We start from the raw sequence: 16,580 nt of genomic DNA on the forward strand, positions 1-16,580 counted from the left end.
GGGCTGGATAGGCGTTGCTTTTGGCAATGAGGAAAGGTTCTGGGCGAATCAGCAGGAGAGACACGGTCGACAAGAGAGACTCGACAAGACGAGCAACGAGGAGAAGCCACAAAGAAGCAGTTCAGGAGAGACAAGAAGCCAAGTCGGCCAAGCCAAGGTTCGCAGGTGTGGGAGAGGGTGGTGGCAGTAGTGGTGGCAGTAGTGGTGGCAGCGAGTCCCTTAACCTGTAAATTATTATCTCCAGGTTTGGCCCCCTTGGCGAACGCAGGACGAGTTGCTGGAATGGCCCATTCATTTTAGAGTTGAGGCCTTCGCGGCTCCTAGCGCAGCTGCTAACGAGAAATGCCGCTAAAACACGCAGACGAGACCCGCAGGATCAAGGCCCGGGCCCCTCTTTCCCCCTCGGAATCCCTCCCAGGACGGCCAGAAGGGCGCTATTGACTCTTAGGTTAGTGTTTATCCTGCAGGGTATCACGTGTAAGCAAAGCAGTTGCCAGGGGCGTACTTCCATGTACGTTACGCGTATGACGTTCCGCTGTCCAGTCAAGTCGAGGACCTGCCTGCAATGCGTGTACGTGATATATCACCAGCTTCGTGTCATTCGCAGACTGCTTCCGCTCTCTGGGGCCGCAGTCTTCACATGTACATACATGTATCCAATTGAATGTCAGTCGACTTGATCGTAGTTGCATAGAGGTGAGATTCAATAATGCGCATGATCACCTACTTGACGCTATGGTATTTCGACCTTTACCGTGGTTTTGGAGATGGGCATCTAAAAGAGGAGAAAACGCATTGCCGTTCTAGGAGCTCACCCCTTATTACACGGGCACAACCAGCAATGTCGGCTAGGCTAACGAGGAACTTCCCCTTCAGTTTCGCTGCAGTGACATCAATGTCTTCTATTTCCCTACCTAGGAAGTTCCCATCCTTCCAATTGACCATGTCATCTTCTATCAACTTGGACATTTGGGCTTGAGATTCCCCAGCGTTTGCCTCGTCATGTCGTTAGCAGTCTGCTAACATTCTCGCAGAAAAGTCCATTCCCAGCCTCCTGACATATCTCAAGCTGCGGCCAGCTCAGCCTCATCTCTGCACGAGACCTTTTAGAGGGCGTGTGGATTTCCAGTTCAACGTCTGCTAATATGACTTGGTCGCGATGGCAGCGATATTAGGCCAAACTAGACTAATATCGCCCTTTCTGGCGCAGACATCGCAGACAGTGGCGACATCTTCTGGAAGGGCTTCAATATTAGGTGTGGGCCCTCTATCGTTTCAAGCAAAATCACTGTTAGACAGTGTCCAAGATACTCTCATAATATAATTGATGTGTTTGAGACGCTGGCCTGGCTGGGCATTCGGATGGTCAATTGCAACTGGGCAATAGGGCTGTTCATCGCTCAGACGAAGTCGTGGGCAAACAAGAAGGAGGCAACATACCGCCCTGAGTTCCCAGGCAAGTACGTCAAAAGGCGTTATGGTATTATCCCGGGACTCATGCAGTTGGAAGGTCAGAAGTATCGATATCCATTGAATGCACTTTCAAGAGTTGCTTGTGCCTATAGCAGCTTGCCAGGTTTATCCCATAGGACTTGCTTAAAGACAGATAAGCACTATCGTTGCTATATATAGCAGCCTTTCATTATCAGATATTACATTATCTCGCATTACTCCGAGTCGTTCATGCCACCAAGTCACTGCGCCAATTTCAAATGGTTCCAGCAAGATGGATGAGGCTGTCGTCAGACTTTCACGCCACGGTATGTAGCCCAAAGTACAGTAAGAAGTAGGTAGGTAACTTTGCGCAGCACCTTTCAGTCATTCCAGAAGGGACAAGGAGTTTCAAACCTTGGGTCCCCCTCTCTAACTCTGTCTCTGATGCCACACGTACGTCAAAGACGTCAAGCCCCGTCCGAGTGCGCGTGGTCGGGAGATCAGACGATTACGCGGAGGATTTGACGATCCAGGGTTGGGCACAGACATGTGAGATAGTATATTTTGAGCTAACATCCTGCGCAGCCAATTAATCCATTTCTGACTTGCAGAGCGGTACCTATTGTAGTCGCACAGCACCGCGGCGTGGCGCGCATTTGATTTGGTAATCCTTCGGTACGTGATGTGACATTCACACCTCCTCAGCTCACTCAGCTCGGTCTCAAGCCTCATAAGGACTCATTGGAGTGCCCGGGTGTCGAGCGCGACGGTAGTGTGTCCCCTGCGGTCAGTGCAGAGGCGAGGCACGATCTCTTCGAAACCCAAGAGCTGGGGAGTTGCTTCATCCTATTCGCGAATGCTGCATGTTAAACCCGGAGCACCATCACAGCCCCTTCTTGGAGTGCGCTGCGCATTAATTGAAACATGGACACCGAAATGTAAGTATGCTCCCTCTATACCCGTTGCGTTCCACAGCAGCCGATCTGTTTCCGAAAAGCTGAAGTCATCACTGGTCAAAATAATCATTACCCCGAGAGGGGACATCGTGTCACAGCGCAATATATATGGCCCGTAGTAACCTGAATCTTTGAATGGATGGAATGTTTCTCTAAGACGTAATCTATTGATCGGAAGCCAACTTTTCTGGATCAAGCTACACCATGGGTCGGGTACAGTTCGTGTGTCGCAGAATCAGCCCGCCCCTATCCCGGCAGAAGAAGGGCTGCTGCTGCTGCACCGTCCCGCGTCAATTCATGAATCCGAGCACAAGACAGTAGAACCCAGCAATAGCAAGTGCAATGCGCCTATCGGGCCAGTCGTCCCTCCACCTTGGCCTTCTCCTTGGCCCGCAGGTCGGCCAGCTCGTCGCGCGTCGCGTTGTACGTGGCGGTGACCTGGTTGAAGGGGTTCTCGGGCGACTTCTCGAACTCCTTGCGGATGTTGGCCTTCTTCTGGTTGAGGCGCAGGCCCTGGCCGCTGCCGTCCGACTCCATCTCCTCGAGCCGGCGCTCCTCGTACGCGGCGTACGCGGCCTTGAACCGCCGCTCCGGGTGTCGGTCCACCTTGTCCTGGCTGTTGCCCGTCACGCCCAGCGCGTCGATGGCGTTGTCGATGCCCGTCGCGTTGAGCGAGGGGAGCGCCGCGTCCAGCTGGCCCAGGTCCAGCGTGCCGCGCCCCGTCTTCTTGGCCGCCGTCTTTGCGTTCTTGGGCGCTTTGCTCGGTAGGCTGGCTTCCTCCTCGGCGAGGGCGGCGTCTTTTTCGGCCTTCTTCCGGGCTTGCTCGGCCTTCTTTGCTGCTTCGGCTTCCCTGTAGAGTAGAAAAAAGTTTCGTTAGCATCATCCATGGTATGTGGTACGTTGCGACTACTTCTGTCGCAAGACGTGGGTTTTGCTTCAGGACAGTTGGCTTACTTCTTCGCGTTGCTCTTGGAGCCCTTGGACCATTCGGCGTCCTCAGCAGAAGCCTTCTTTGCGTCCTCAACGGCGGCCTTCGCGGCTGCGGCCTCGGCCTTCTTGGCGTTTCCGGCCGCCTTCTTGCTGTTTTCGCCTCCCTTCTTTCCTGCCATGTTGGGTAGTTGTCTTCAGCAGTTCTGGCGTTGTTGTGCAATATGGCCCGCGACACTACTGGAGTAGCTACGTAGAAATGGTTGCGGCGGCGGAGGTTCAAGAGTGAAGAGTTGAGGTAGAAAAGGTCAGAAACGAGCTGAGCTTTCAGTAGCTGCCTTATGCGATGCGTCACACTCCAGATCTGCCAACCTATGTCGTAATTGGTACTTCCCAGGCCTATATAGGTATTCAGTGCCCGACCAGCTACGACTAGGATGCGAACACTTGCTTTGTATTCAAGGGATTATTTATTTGCATTTACTTATCAATCTAATTCATTATTCTTTGAGGCGTCCCAATGCTATTGTTTTCAGGAACTATCAACAGCTTGTCGAGCTTTTGAGGCCTGTCAAAGAATTACCCCGCCACGCAGTCGGCCTTGGAATGGAGGGGCACATGATAAATAAATCTTGCGTATGGACCCCTGCAGACAGGACCAACATCCCTGTCATTTCAGGATACAACGTCCCGATCTCAGTCTCGACTGATTAGGTGCCATAGACGTGATGAGCCAATACTACTCATATCTTGAATATGCGTGTGTTATCCAATATTATCAACATAGTTCTCCCAACCCAGATCGCCAAACAGACCTCAATTCTTGAATCTGTCCACCTTGAAATGCTCGGCGGCTGTTTAATTGGCCCCACTTCGCTCACCGCACTTGCAGTACTGGGTTAGATGCTTCAGTTCCCGTTCATGGTTCATGCATAACCACCACGCGCCTAAAGGCTCAGGGGTATCTGGATCTGAACGCCTATATTGACACATGAGCCAAACGGCCTATGAATCGCAACCTACGTACATCATCATACATCCACCTTGACATTATTTATTAATTCTCCTATGAAAACATAACCACAATGGCCTCAGCCAAGTTTAACAGCCTGCCGGCTCTGAGAAAGCAGAACCTGCTGGTGGAGTTGTACGTTGTTCATTCTAGTGCTTCAATCTTCATATGTCCGGTGCGGAATAAAGACTAACACCCGCGCAGCGCCGGCTTGAAGCAATCATGCCCCGAAGGCATCTTCGTCAGTCTGACGCCCGGCGATCCCGCCCTCTGGACCGGCGTCGTCTTCGTCCGTGACGGTAAGTGAACGATGAACAGCGGCGCACGCAAGCCGTTGGAGCGCGGCCAAACCGAATTTCGGAATATGATCTGATGGCTCTCCCAGGCCCCTATGCGCCCGCCGTCCTGCGCTTCCAGATCTCCTTCCCGGACGCATATCCGAGGTTACCGCCGCTCGTGACCTTCTCCACCGATATGTTCCACCCCCTCATCACGCCCTTGACCACGTACATGTACAGCACCGACGTGCAGGACAACGGCACCGTCAGCGCCACCGACGAGGAGCGCCTGCCCCCGGCGGCTTCAGCCTCCGCCACGGCTTCCCGGACTGGTTCGGCCGGCGCAGCAGCAGCAGCCGGAGCCGCGCCGACAGCAGCCGCGAGCAGCAAGCCCAGACGACGACGCCGCCGCGCAACCCGCCCAAGTCGTCTTCGGGCGGCACGACGCCCGGCTCCCGCGCGTCCGCGGCGACGACGGGTAACTCCCCGGGCTTCGCCGACACGGCAAAGACCGACATCTCCACGTTCGAGGTGCTGCGGTACATCCGCAGCACCTTTGACGACGAGGCGGTCCTGGACGCCATCCCGCTCGAGGCGGCCGGCAACCCGGGCGCGTGGCACGCGTGGCGCACGCATCGCCACGACAGCGGCAAGGGATTTCTCGGCAACGACATCAACAACGAGCCCGCCGCCGCCGCCGCCTGTAGTGCCGCAGCCCGCCGGAGACGACGAGGTCCCGCCGCCGGTCCCCGCCAAGGACGACGCGCCTGTAGCCGCCGCCGCCGCCGCCGGCATCCGAAAGCCCGGGGAGTGGAACTGGGAGGGCGTGGGGAGGCCCGCGTGAAGAAGGGCGTCGACGCGAGCGTGTCGGAGGCGGTGCTGTATGGCGGGACCGGTGCCGTGGCCGGAGATGATGTGGTGAGTTTGCTGCGTCGATAGCCCCTTGATTTTCTTTTTTCGACAAAAAAGCTAACCTCGCTGGATGCAGATTCGCTTCTTGAGTATGGAAGAGGGTGACGTGGAGGCTGTCAAGGAAAATCTACCCGGACCTTGGAGCATACCGCTACTTCCTAAACGGACTTGTTTTCTATGCATACTAGCTACCGGATTTGTCCCTACGTATGTACGAAGCCGACGAGAGTTGCTGTGGGGGTATCGGGGTCGGTTACACTGCTAGGGATGTGCATTCAATCTACGTTTGATCACAACCAAAGATTATGAAGCCGAAGAGATCCCAACGGTCCTAAGTTCCAGCCAATAGCGCACGCGTTTATATTTACTCGGTTGTTACATGCCGTTGATGCTCCAGCATCTTTCAAAATAGTTTCTATTTTAATTGCAGCAGTATATTCCGACATTTGTGGCAACGGTAAAGTCGCCTGCCACCTACTCCCCAGTTCCTGCAGAGAAGAAATGTCACGTTTATAATGGTTACATCTTTTACTCTTTAGATTCTCAAATTCTATGAGTATATGTCTATACAAGGGATGTTTTACAGGTTGATGAGGTCGAGCTCACTGAAATCCGGCGGTGCTCGGCCATAGACCACCCGGACGCTACTGTCCAACGCCGTGCCCTCATTAGAGATCCAAATATGGTCACTGAAGTCCCGCGTGCGCTTGATCTCGTCCTCGCTGACACCAATGTCGTCATGGGGAATCCAGACAGTCGGACGACGCGCGCGCAGAGCCGAATGCGTAAACGCACGGCGGACCAGCACGTCTCTCTCCTCAGGGGTAAGATCCTCGATTTCGTCGTGGAAGCCTCCGTACAACGCCTCACCGATGGCACGTTGCGCTTCGAGATCCTTCTGCCGCCGTTGTTCGCGGTACCTCGCCGCGCTGTGCACGCCCCTTTCTGCTCGCCCGTATGTCTGGTTCTTAAGAACTTTGCCTCCGCGAACAGCCAAGGAACCTGCATGTTGAAGTCCCCTGACTGGGGCAAAGTTCCTTAACTTGCCGCTTCTGGGGCTCTTTTCACCGTCACCAGCGCCATCCGTGGTATCTACCGAATCTGTGGCACGATGGTGGTGTTGAGCAGGAAGACCCTCCTTATCGTACATCCTGTCCTCCTCGTCCTCGTCGAGAAGACCAAGGCGCTGGTCTTGGGCTCTTTGGAATGCCTCGTCCCGCAATACTGCTTCATCTTCAAAGGTAATGGGGAGGTATCTGAACATTGGCCCAAAGGACGAGTTCAGCAGAAGCTGGTAAAGCGCAGTTAAGAAAGTGCATATGACCATTATGATGGCTTGCGGAAGACATGCCGACTTGCCCTCTGTGTCATTCACAAGGAAGAACAGACCGATGAGGCATATCTCCATCACGTACAAACCAGTGAAGGTCTGGTTAATGGCTCGAGGGTACAAGACACCTCCGGTGTCGAGAGCGAGGCGGTTGACATAAATCATGCTGTACCTGTTGGCGACCCATAGGAGGGCGAAGGTGATGATGGCGAAGATCGAGATAATAGGGGAAATGACGCAGTAGACAAGACCGATGCAGGCGAAGTTGGTGTACACAGGGAAATACGAACCCCACCTCACATTTGGGAGAGTAGTGTTGGTTTCCCACTTGCTACGTGGTGTACTGCTGAAAATCTTCGCAACGATGTACCAATTGATCAAGGCGCCAATCTGTAGCAAGGTACCCGAACTGGTCGACAATGCCTGTAGAATCATGTAGGAGAAAAAGTAGTTGGAGGCTCCGGGTAGGCTGGTGGCGAGGAGCTCCGCAACGCCCGCAGGATTGTTGGCCAGTTTAGTAAGCGTCTCGGTAAGTGTCGCACTGAGGGATACAATGAGGAAGACCTGGGCGAACAGAAAGGCGAAATAGGACGACTGGATTGTTTCCGTCTTCTGCGACCCGGTCTTGGCTCCTTTCAAAAAGGCAAGGAAATCCATTATGATGGGGACCAACCACAGTAGCAGTGCAAGCAATATTGCGGGCAACACACCAGAAAGTGCCTTTACAGCTCTGAACACTGTTTTATTCTCCTCAAGGAACCTCAGCCAGTGGTAGTTGCCGATCAAGTCCGGAATCCTTTGGACCTGCGAGGTGGCAGCAACAGGAAATGCCCAGAGAATGATCATGCCGCCGACAATCAGGAAATGCATGCCGGTCCGCAGCCATCCAGCCCACCAAGTGATGGCCATATTTTCCCAGATAACATCATTGGGTGAGATTTCGACCACCCTGGGGGCCATTTGCCGCGGGATGTGATGGATAACGCTCTGGCAAGCCATATGCGCTGCAACCTGGTGGTTGAACTGGATGAAGGCAGATCTCATCAGGGGAAATTGCTCGGGGTGCTGTTGGTCCATCTCAATCTCCAAATTGAGCCGCGCAAGTTCACCCCGGCACCAGTAGATTGTATCGACTTTCTTGTTGATCAGCGGAAAAGTGGGAAGGAAATCGGGTGTCCACTCGAATCTAGGCAGTCGATGGGTAGGACGGTCCTTCCTTTGACCCATCTCTCCCATTCTGCTACCTGCCCTGCTCGTTCCTCCTCATAGTCCTCGTTGTAGGCTTTCGGATACTCAAAGGTCACTTCGTCGTCTCCGCCAAGGAATGGGATCATTCTTTTGATTTTCGCCCACGTTAACGGCTCTTGTTGTTTCGGCGGTTGTCTTTGGTAGCCTTGGGGTATGGGTGAGGCAAAGCCTCCTGCTGGGGGCTTCCAGAACTGATACCATCGAGCCCGTTCATGGTCGAACATGTCCTCCGAGGTATCGGCCTTGCGAACAGTGTTCTGCAGGGGCTTCAGTTCGATGCTCTCCTTATAAGCAGCATTCTGAGACGCGATAGATCCGTTTTGTGAATGGCTAATACGACCAACAGGGGATTTGGGGGAATCCTCGCCCCCGGTAGACGGCCTCAGGTGATCATTGTCGTCGTGAAGCTGGACACGGCGAGTAGCAGATGCTCGGGTAGCAGGCCTAGACCTATTGGTTTCGGACGGTGCTATCGCCACGAAGCCATTGGTAGTCTCGATTTGGTGGTCGATTTGATCAAAGGTCTTGCCCACGGCCCCAACGCCTTTGCCCAGTCCTTGAGTGAACTTCGAGAAGCCGGAGCCGATAACATCCAGCGGATTCCCTCCTGTTGCTGGCTTGTGTAGTCCATCTCCATGCTGATGTTCTTCGAGTTGCTGGGATTCGACCAGTCCTTCCTGAATGTTGTGTGGCACTTCATGGGTATCGCCACCGCTGTCACCGCCGCCGTTTTCTGCTTGTAACTTGGCAGCAGCGTCTTCTTCTCGCTGGCGGGTCGCTTTCTCCTGCTTCGTTGGGGCTTTGCACTTGGTTTGTTTCCGCATCTTCTTCTCCTCGGCCGCCCTCTTCTTCAATTGGCTTCTCTTGGCCATGCGAACAAGATCCGTCTGCGCCTCCTCCAGCTGTTTGTGGACTTTGTCGCGCTTTTTGACCTTCTCTAGCAGGGCGGTGAAGTCGCGTGTGAGCCAGATATTTCGGATCCCGCCTGGGAAGACGTCAAAAGGCCCATCAAAGCCTGTTCACTCAGCCATTTTTCCGGTATAGCGCTGACCAAGACTGTTGTAGCCGAGGCACGAAGTCGGTGCTCGGCCGTAGTCAGCCAGTCCTGCCGTATCTTTACGAAGACCTTCAGTTCCGCAAAGAAAACCCCACAAACCCAAAGAATAACAGCCACGGCCAGAATCAGGTGTGCCCAATATCGGTTAGTTTTCGACTGAGACCTATCGACTCTCGGCGTTAGTGTTGCCCTTTCCAGAAACCAATCGGCACGTCTTGGGAGGGAATACAGGCAGCTCTTGAACAAGCCGTACGCCTATAAGAAATATACCCCGCATGCCACTTACACATTTCCCCAAGCCAAGGTATCGAAGCCCGTGATATTGGCTTGTTTTGACTTGGTATCGTTGGGATTGTTGTCGAAATTCTGGCTGCGGCCGCCATGATAGTTGATTGGTACCAGGATAGGAATGATGACGAGGGCCATGGGTATGAAGATGATGAGCAGCGTCTGAGGTAGCGCAGGAAGAAGTAGGCATCGAGTCCGCACTTCTTCATAATCTCGCGGTCCTTAAAGCGCATGAGACCACTGATCAATCCCCACGGGCTGTCGGGCGGCGGTTCCGTTCGTTCGCGCTCGGGGACGAGGTAGGTCTTGGGCTTGAAGATGCGCGCCAGCTTGTTCCGCAAGAGCAGGAAGACGCCCGTCTGGATGCTGAAAACAACCACCGAAGCTCCCACGGCGGACCAGAAGCCCACCAGGTCAAGGCCTTCCTTATCGTGGGCGGCTTGTGCATTCGGGTTGGCTTCGTCTAACGCCGCGGCCTTTCGTATATGTATCAGGAAGGTGGACGCCGTTGCGGCGCGTATGTTGAAGGTAGCCATATTTATCGGTATCGGCGAACCGATTAAAGAGCGCTTGTCTCGCGGTTGGTAGCGATGTCGAATTCGATATCCACTAGGGGAGGCGGAAAATTGAGGTCGGGTTGGGCTATGACCTGCCCATATCAATCGTGACGGTTGTTGGCAGGTAGTGTTCACACATGCATAATGAGTAACGTCAACGGTCAGACGACAATAGTACAGCAGAGCCCCCAAAACCCAACTTTCACGTCTGGTGAACTGGAATAATCGATTCCGGAATAGATGATGCGAAGTGAGCGATCAACGAGGTAGTAAGAGAATGACTGTCCACTGTAGATGCAGGTAGGACAGGACACCGGTCGAAGGACGAAGTAGCTGGCGGCGGGATAGCTGGTGACAATGTGGCTTGCGGTCACAGGTGGAAAGGGATAACATTCAGCTTATTATTGCCAGAACGGCAGGTTCCATTTCAGCAGCGACCTGAGTCCTGGCTAGCGGCACGATCCATCATCGGCCCCAGAAGCGAGTGGACCAGGTACCTAAAGTTTGCAGAAAAGCTGTGTCTGGTTTGAGATTGTTTCCAGACGGGCGAATCATTGGCTCGCGGGCGGTGCCCCAAAAAACCTGGCAATGATTTGTATCGTGTAGGGTGACATCAAGTGGCTGCGGACGGGTCGCCAAGCTGCGCCCGACTGGGTTCTAGGCCGGGGGCGAGGGATCTAGCGCCTGCGAAGGGAACGATAGTGCAGGGGTTCGCGCAGCCTGGCGGACTGGTCAGGAGTCAGCCGAGAGCAATCACACCTTCTTTGGGCCGCTCTTCACTGCTGCTCTCGGAAGGCACAGGTTTCAATTCACGCGCGCTTATCCGTACTAACGTAAGCTCAATAAACAAACGTAACGGTTTTTGTGGACTACAAATATTGATATACACTTGACGTATTCTGTGCACATCCCCGATCGACTGTGAACGAGCCAGAGGAGATCACTGAAAGGAGGGAGAGGGCAGTGCTGGCGAGCTGGCTGGATGAAGGGAGGCCACCTGAGGTGCAAACGGGTTGCCAAGAACAGCAATCATAATCGAAATGGCTGCAGCGTGCACTTCTCGAAAGACGGATTTCGTCATGGCCTCTGCTAGCGTGGTTGAGTGGAGGGGTTCTCTCAACAGCCCGCCCCGTTGGGAAATGCGATATCCATCAGTCGCTTGCCTCATCCCGGGCAATCCCAATTTCAAGAGTTGCAAAAATCCCGATTAACCGGTTGTTTACAGCGAGCACATCAGAGAGCATGATGTTTTGCCAGAAACGTCACTGGCAACCGGCTGGGTCTGGCGGTGTAAAGAGCCAGCTCATCTGTGCGATACGAATCCTCAGGTAGAGTAGGTACGTGGTCGTGTACGTACTGCTCGATGGTTGGGTTCCAGCGGCATGCGGGTATCAATCAGAGATCAAGTTGATCAATTTTTCGATATATCTGCATCCCAGTTTTATGTGGTGCGACCCTTCCCTTCGGGACATCTTTCAGCGCACAACTCCAGAGAGAGAGCTACAATTGCCGATGCCATGTCAGCATCCTTCCACATTGCAACCTTAATTGAACTGACAAACCCGGCTCACGTAAAAGGCCCAGACTTTAGGGGGCGTCGCGGCACACAATATAAGTTTTACTTCAAAACAGTTGGATCGCCACACACCAGACTGGCTGGCTGCACAGCTTATTGCAGCAGCATTTTAAGGAAGATGGAATCATGCATTCTGTATGGGAATGCAGACAAATCCGTTCTGGTCGTCGACATCCCACGGTCGATTGAACAGGCGCAAGTCTTGTCTGGGTCGCCTGGACACCAACCGATGAGGCGTCGGCTTTGGTCTTTCAAGCCTCTGGAAAAGCCATGGCAAGCTCCGTCGGCGAAGATCAGTGCGGCGACACCGAGCTCGGCATCGGTATCGCCCTCCGTGCTACTAGACGAACTGATGGTGACGGAAACCCTCCGAAACGCATGTGAAGAAACCAGTCGCCTTTACGCAGGGCCATGGTGTTTGCCACGAATTTGCAGGCCTCCTGCATCAAGTCAGCCCAGCAACGGCTCCCATGCGGCTGCTGCCGGGTCTACGAGGAAACGGGACGATGATCTGGGTGATGCTATTGACAGCGGCGGCAACGACGGCAACAACGGCAAGGTTTATCCTTCACCGTATGTGCCAGAGGCCAGCCGTTATCTCGAGGGGTCCATCCAGGGATTGCGGCCCGCTTTCCTGAAGGATGCGCCCAAGTTCGACCTCATAGTACTGGATCCGCCGTGGCCAAGCAGGTCCGTAAAGAGGAAGAAGGCGAGTTACAAAATCGCTTACGACATGCAAGAGATGCGGGACCTGTTGTCCCTGATCCCCGTCGCCGCTCACCTCAAACCGGATGGCCTGGTGGCAGTCTGGGTGACTAACAAACCGGCCGTCATCGAACTCGTCAAATCGCAAGAAGGTATGTTCTCGCAATGGGGCCTCGAGCTGGTCGGAGAATGGATCTGGGTCAAGATAACAGATTCTGGAGAGCCCATCGTGGGCCTAGAGTCGACCTGGAGAAAGCCCTGGGAGCGGCTGTTGATTGCAAGGAAACGCGGCAGCTCGACCAAGATCGGTCCGGAACGCAAGGTAATATTTGGTGTCCCTGATCTCCATTCCAGGAAGCCAAACCTGAGGCAGTTGTTTGCCGGCATTCTTCCCACGGATTACGTAGGCCTCGAGGTGTTCGCGAGACATGTCACAGCTGGTTGGTGGAGTTGGGGCGACCAGACGCTCCTTTTCCAACAAAGGCACCATTGGGTTGAGGAAGATATTATTACAGGGGCGACTTCAGCCCACGATCCGAGTGTAGATGTATCAATCGTTCCCCCCATAAGATTGATCGCGTGACCCAATACCCGCCGTTGTTTGTTCATTTATAGAGACTTTCTTTCTACAGGTATCGCACATGATCGTACAGTTGTGATCTTCGCCCATTCCAATTCATCAGTCTCGTCATCTTGTTGTTCTTCTATGATTCCGTCCACTTGGGGTCCAGCTCTCTCCGGTTATCCCACTTGGCCGCACCGCTCACCAGATCCTTGGCCTGCTTCGCCAGCTTGGTGCGGTCCGCCGTGCGCTTCTCGCCGGCCGCGTTCACCAGCTTGCCGTACTTCTGGTACGTCTCCATCTGCTTCTCCTGCTTCTCCTGGAGCTCGAACCGCTTCTGCGTCATGTCGTCGTGCCACTGCTTGCGCTCCTCCTTGGTCGGCTCCTTGGGCCACACGAAGGGCTTCTGCAGCTCCACCGTCATGTACTTGATGGCCGGCGGCCGCTGCACCCGCCGCGTCACCGGGTTGCGGGCCACGGGCTGGCGCATCACGGCGGAGCGCACGCCTAGCGAGGCGACCGAGTAGGCGTGGAGGAGGTAGTCGCGCATGTCGAGCTTGTTGAAGTGCAGCGGCACCTTGAAGGTCGCGAATTGCGGCAGTTGCGACTGGCGGGTCGGCCGGCAGAATGTGATTACATGGTCGGGCCTTTGCTTGCACGGTCAGGCGTATTCTCGCCGGTGGACTGCTGGCTGGAACGGCATTGACTTACAAGAAAACTTGCTTCAGACCCGTCTTGAACGGCTTAGATGCTGCTGCTGCCGCCATTGTGTCTAGACTGGCAGGGAATTGCGATATCTCAGGACTCCTTGGCGCTGCTCATGCGACATCACAGATCGGTAGAAATTCGAGCTTCAACATCGGAGGTACGGCGACTGAAAATCCGGCCCCACGGTCAATTGACAGCCAGCCAATGCAGCAAAACTTGCCGCTACACAGTAAAAGGCTAGACCCATTGAACCTGGGAGCTACTGCGCTACCCCTACCATACCCCACTAACAACTAATAAATGTGAGCCTGGCAGCTGGGGTGAGCTTTCTCAACGTCAGTCAGTCTCAGCTTTTCCCACAGGATAACGGAACAAAACAGGCATCAACACTCTTCTGGATGGACGCAATGGTTTTTAGAATAAATAAAATGTCTTTTTTGTTTTGTTTTACAAGTGGTATCCGTTGAGTTCCGTCAATGATCCTGGACCTTCCTGATCTACCCTGATCTAGCCGCGGTCTACATGCGAGAGTATCCCATTACTCTGCTTTACAGTTTCCCATTTCTATAAGCCTCTAGACGTCGAGACCGTCAACAACCTTGCCCTTCACCCAGTTGTGCTGCAAAACGCGGGCAACCTCATTGGCGCACTCCTCATCCACCATGATGCTGACAAGATACAGTGTTGCATCTATGCCAGCAGTTACTCCCCCACTCGTGATTACCCGAAGACCACCTAGGCGCATCGCGGCGCGGCGGACAATGGACTCGCGGCGGCCCTGGCTCTTGAAAGACATGCTTCCCTTTCTGTGCGCACTTGTTAGCAAGAAAATAACATTGCATATATGACAGTAATTGAACGTACCGAGCGTTGGAGGGTCGTCGCGTCTCTTGGGCATCAGACTTGCGGCGGATGTAGGGGTTCTCATCCTCTTCGCCGATGTCGAAGCGAAGGTTGTTGACGACGTAGCGGGCCTCCTCGTCCACGTCAGTTCTCTCCTGAGCATCCCGGACAGCAGAGTGGCTGCAAAGGTTCTCAAAGGCGGTCATGTAGTCGGGGTGGGTAGTCGCCGACAGGCCGGAAAGGACACCGGCTTCGGCAAGGTAGAGGGCTCCAGTGCAGATTGACAGGAGTGTACGCTCTCGGGCAGAGTCCTTCTGCTGCAGCTCAGAGTAGGCCTTGATGATGCCCAAGGGCTCTGCCTTGGAGTTGAGGATGTGGTCACTGTCGCCGCCGACAATGACGACTACATCGAAGTCGTTGAGTCGCTCGTAGGCCTCCTTGTAGGTGATCTGGGAGCCAACCATGGCGCCCTGTTCAGACAGGATCTTGGGCTCGGCGCCGGCAATGGTGCACTCGAATGCCTTGGTTGCTACAGCATGAAAAAGACATTTAGTTAGTTCCTGCTTCTTGACCTTGGAAGTAGCTACTACACCAGAAATGGGAAAGAAACTTACAAGGGTCATCTTTGTTGTGTTGTGCCCAGGTCAGGGCCCTAGTAATCATTGTTAGCAGAGCTATTTTCAACACAATAACATAACAAGTCAAGCCTGACTCGTAATGGACCACTTACTCAAAGGGGCCAGCGAAGTCCAAGAGGTTGAACTTCTCCTGCAGAACGAAGAGGACTTCGATAGGCTCATCATTGATGGCCGAGGACTTATTGGCTGCCATGGTCGAGACAAAATGATGTGAGAAAGGTAGTCGATGTCAAGGATGGATAGTAGGGCAGAGTCGAGTGTGACGCTGGATGGAGGATATTGCAGTTGGGTTGAGATCAGGTCAGAACTGATCGAGGTGGTGATGGTGATGGGATTGGATTGGGTAGGAGTTGCTTTGTTCCTTGGGATGAGAAGCTTGAGGGTGTAATGCCTTTGTAGGAAGGTTGGAAGGGAAACAAACAACAGGTTGACTGACTTAATAAGAAAGAGTCCTGGAGCGAGGGGTTTCTTCAATTGATCTGGGGAGAAGAGGGCAGATGATTGGCTTTCGCCTGAAGGAGGGGTTCGGTGTCTGGCGACGTAATTGGCCCTGGAGACATCCCATCATCAGGTGGTCACGAGATGCACACATGTACCGATGAAACATTTACGAATGTCGTTAATAGACCACCAGCTTGCCATACGGCCCCCTTCACTGCCCCTCCACAGACCCGTGCAGGCCAGCGAATAGATGATGCCATGCCATGTCTGCATTCACACTGAGTATCGAAATGTCACTTTGGTTATACTGTAGCCTCCAGAACGGAAATACCATGACGCTATCAGTCAACCCTTTGGCACAGTCGAGTTGAGGGAAGCATTTCCAGCGGCAGGTACATGCAAAATAGCTCTCCAGCTTGAGCTACTAGGGCCTGGCTGGTAGCTTCCCCCGCCCAGTATTGGCAAGCCCACTTCCCCGCGATATTCTGGGCAGCCCCCTGGGGCCTGACGGGCTCAGCAGCTCAGTCTTACCTGAGTGCCCCACAACGCAGCGCTCAGTGGCTCAACCGTCAAACGGGCCACTGATCGACATCGGCCGATTCGCTCAGGGCATGGACCGACGATGGGCAGATACCTGCTTCAGTAACAGCAGGTCCACGTAGACAAGTAGCACGAGTTTGTCAGTAAGTACCGCAAAAAGCAGTCACTTGATATTATATGGAAATTATCGGAGCTGCACATGGTCGGGAGAAACAGGGCTCCAGGCTGCGGTTTATGGGGGTTGTCGAGGGGTTCTCGGTGGTCTCCAGCATTCGTCGGATATCCCCGCATTGCCTTTTGCTAGTCTTCCTAAACATGGAGGTCAGCTTGAGCCTTCCAAAGTCAACCACATATTGGAATAGCATCACTCTTAAATAATCGCCATCACGTCCCTATACGTTGAATGTAATAACAGTCTACAACAAAGTGTTGGCCGACAGGTGATGCCAAGTCGTTATATTCCACGAGAGTACGGATACTTCATCGGAGCCGAGCATCTCCAGCTAAGTACTTATTCCGCGTGAGGGTGACTGAGAACCAAAACGAGATCAGCCACTTCAATAGCTGG

At 53.8% G+C, this 16,580-nt stretch overlaps 7 protein-coding genes across 7 annotated transcripts; 3 read left to right on the top strand and 4 right to left on the bottom strand.

Annotated features, from left to right (window-relative positions):
• Window positions 1-1,726: 1,726 nt before the first annotated feature.
• PG997_007393 (uncharacterized protein) lies at window positions 1,727-2,304 on the top strand (the record flags this gene model as incomplete). The annotated part of the gene is made up of 3 exons (XM_066811708.1): window positions 1,727-1,760; window positions 1,918-1,991; window positions 2,140-2,304. The coding sequence occupies 3 exons, from the start codon at window positions 1,727-1,729 to the stop codon at window positions 2,302-2,304; spliced, it is 273 nt and encodes a 90-aa protein (XP_066667050.1).
• A 434-nt stretch (window positions 2,305-2,738) lies between these two features.
• PG997_007394 (uncharacterized protein) lies at window positions 2,739-3,499 on the bottom strand (the record flags this gene model as incomplete). Its single annotated transcript, XM_066811709.1, has 2 exons — window positions 2,739-3,240; window positions 3,345-3,499. The coding sequence occupies 2 exons, from the start codon at window positions 3,497-3,499 to the stop codon at window positions 2,739-2,741; spliced, it is 657 nt and encodes a 218-aa protein (XP_066667051.1).
• Window positions 3,500-4,402: 903 nt separating this feature from the next.
• Window positions 4,403-5,546, top strand: PG997_007395 (UBC-like protein; the record flags this gene model as incomplete). Its single annotated transcript, XM_066811710.1, has 3 exons — window positions 4,403-4,464; window positions 4,534-4,628; window positions 4,891-5,546. 3 exons carry the CDS (start codon window positions 4,403-4,405, stop codon window positions 5,544-5,546), a joined length of 813 nt encoding a protein of 270 aa, XP_066667052.1.
• A 553-nt stretch (window positions 5,547-6,099) lies between these two features.
• On the bottom strand, window positions 6,100-9,978 carry PG997_007396 (uncharacterized protein; the record flags this gene model as incomplete). Its single annotated transcript, XM_066811711.1, is given in 4 exon segments — window positions 6,100-8,076; window positions 8,094-9,112; window positions 9,149-9,223; window positions 9,492-9,978. 4 exon segments carry the CDS (start codon window positions 9,976-9,978, stop codon window positions 6,100-6,102), a joined length of 3,558 nt encoding a protein of 1,185 aa, XP_066667053.1.
• A 1,867-nt stretch (window positions 9,979-11,845) lies between these two features.
• PG997_007397 (uncharacterized protein) lies at window positions 11,846-12,863 on the top strand (the record flags this gene model as incomplete). The annotated part of the gene is made up of 2 exons (XM_066811712.1): window positions 11,846-11,955; window positions 12,011-12,863. 2 exons carry the CDS (start codon window positions 11,846-11,848, stop codon window positions 12,861-12,863), a joined length of 963 nt encoding a protein of 320 aa, XP_066667054.1.
• Window positions 12,864-12,984: 121 nt separating this feature from the next.
• On the bottom strand, window positions 12,985-13,609 carry PG997_007398 (mitochondrial 54S ribosomal protein uL23m; the record flags this gene model as incomplete). The annotated part of the gene is made up of 2 exons (XM_066811713.1): window positions 12,985-13,489; window positions 13,554-13,609. 2 exons carry the CDS (start codon window positions 13,607-13,609, stop codon window positions 12,985-12,987), a joined length of 561 nt encoding a protein of 186 aa, XP_066667055.1.
• A 515-nt stretch (window positions 13,610-14,124) lies between these two features.
• On the bottom strand, window positions 14,125-15,224 carry PG997_007399 (uncharacterized protein; the record flags this gene model as incomplete). Its single annotated transcript, XM_066811714.1, has 4 exons — window positions 14,125-14,356; window positions 14,415-14,922; window positions 15,008-15,045; window positions 15,124-15,224. 4 exons carry the CDS (start codon window positions 15,222-15,224, stop codon window positions 14,125-14,127), a joined length of 879 nt encoding a protein of 292 aa, XP_066667056.1.
• Between the last annotated feature and the right edge of the window lie 1,356 nt (window positions 15,225-16,580).

This window comes from Apiospora hydei (assembly GCF_038363865.1).
Source record: "Apiospora hydei strain CBS 114990 chromosome Unknown utg000006l_segment0_segment0, whole genome shotgun sequence".
NCBI lineage: Eukaryota > Fungi > Ascomycota > Sordariomycetes > Amphisphaeriales > Apiosporaceae > Apiospora > Apiospora hydei.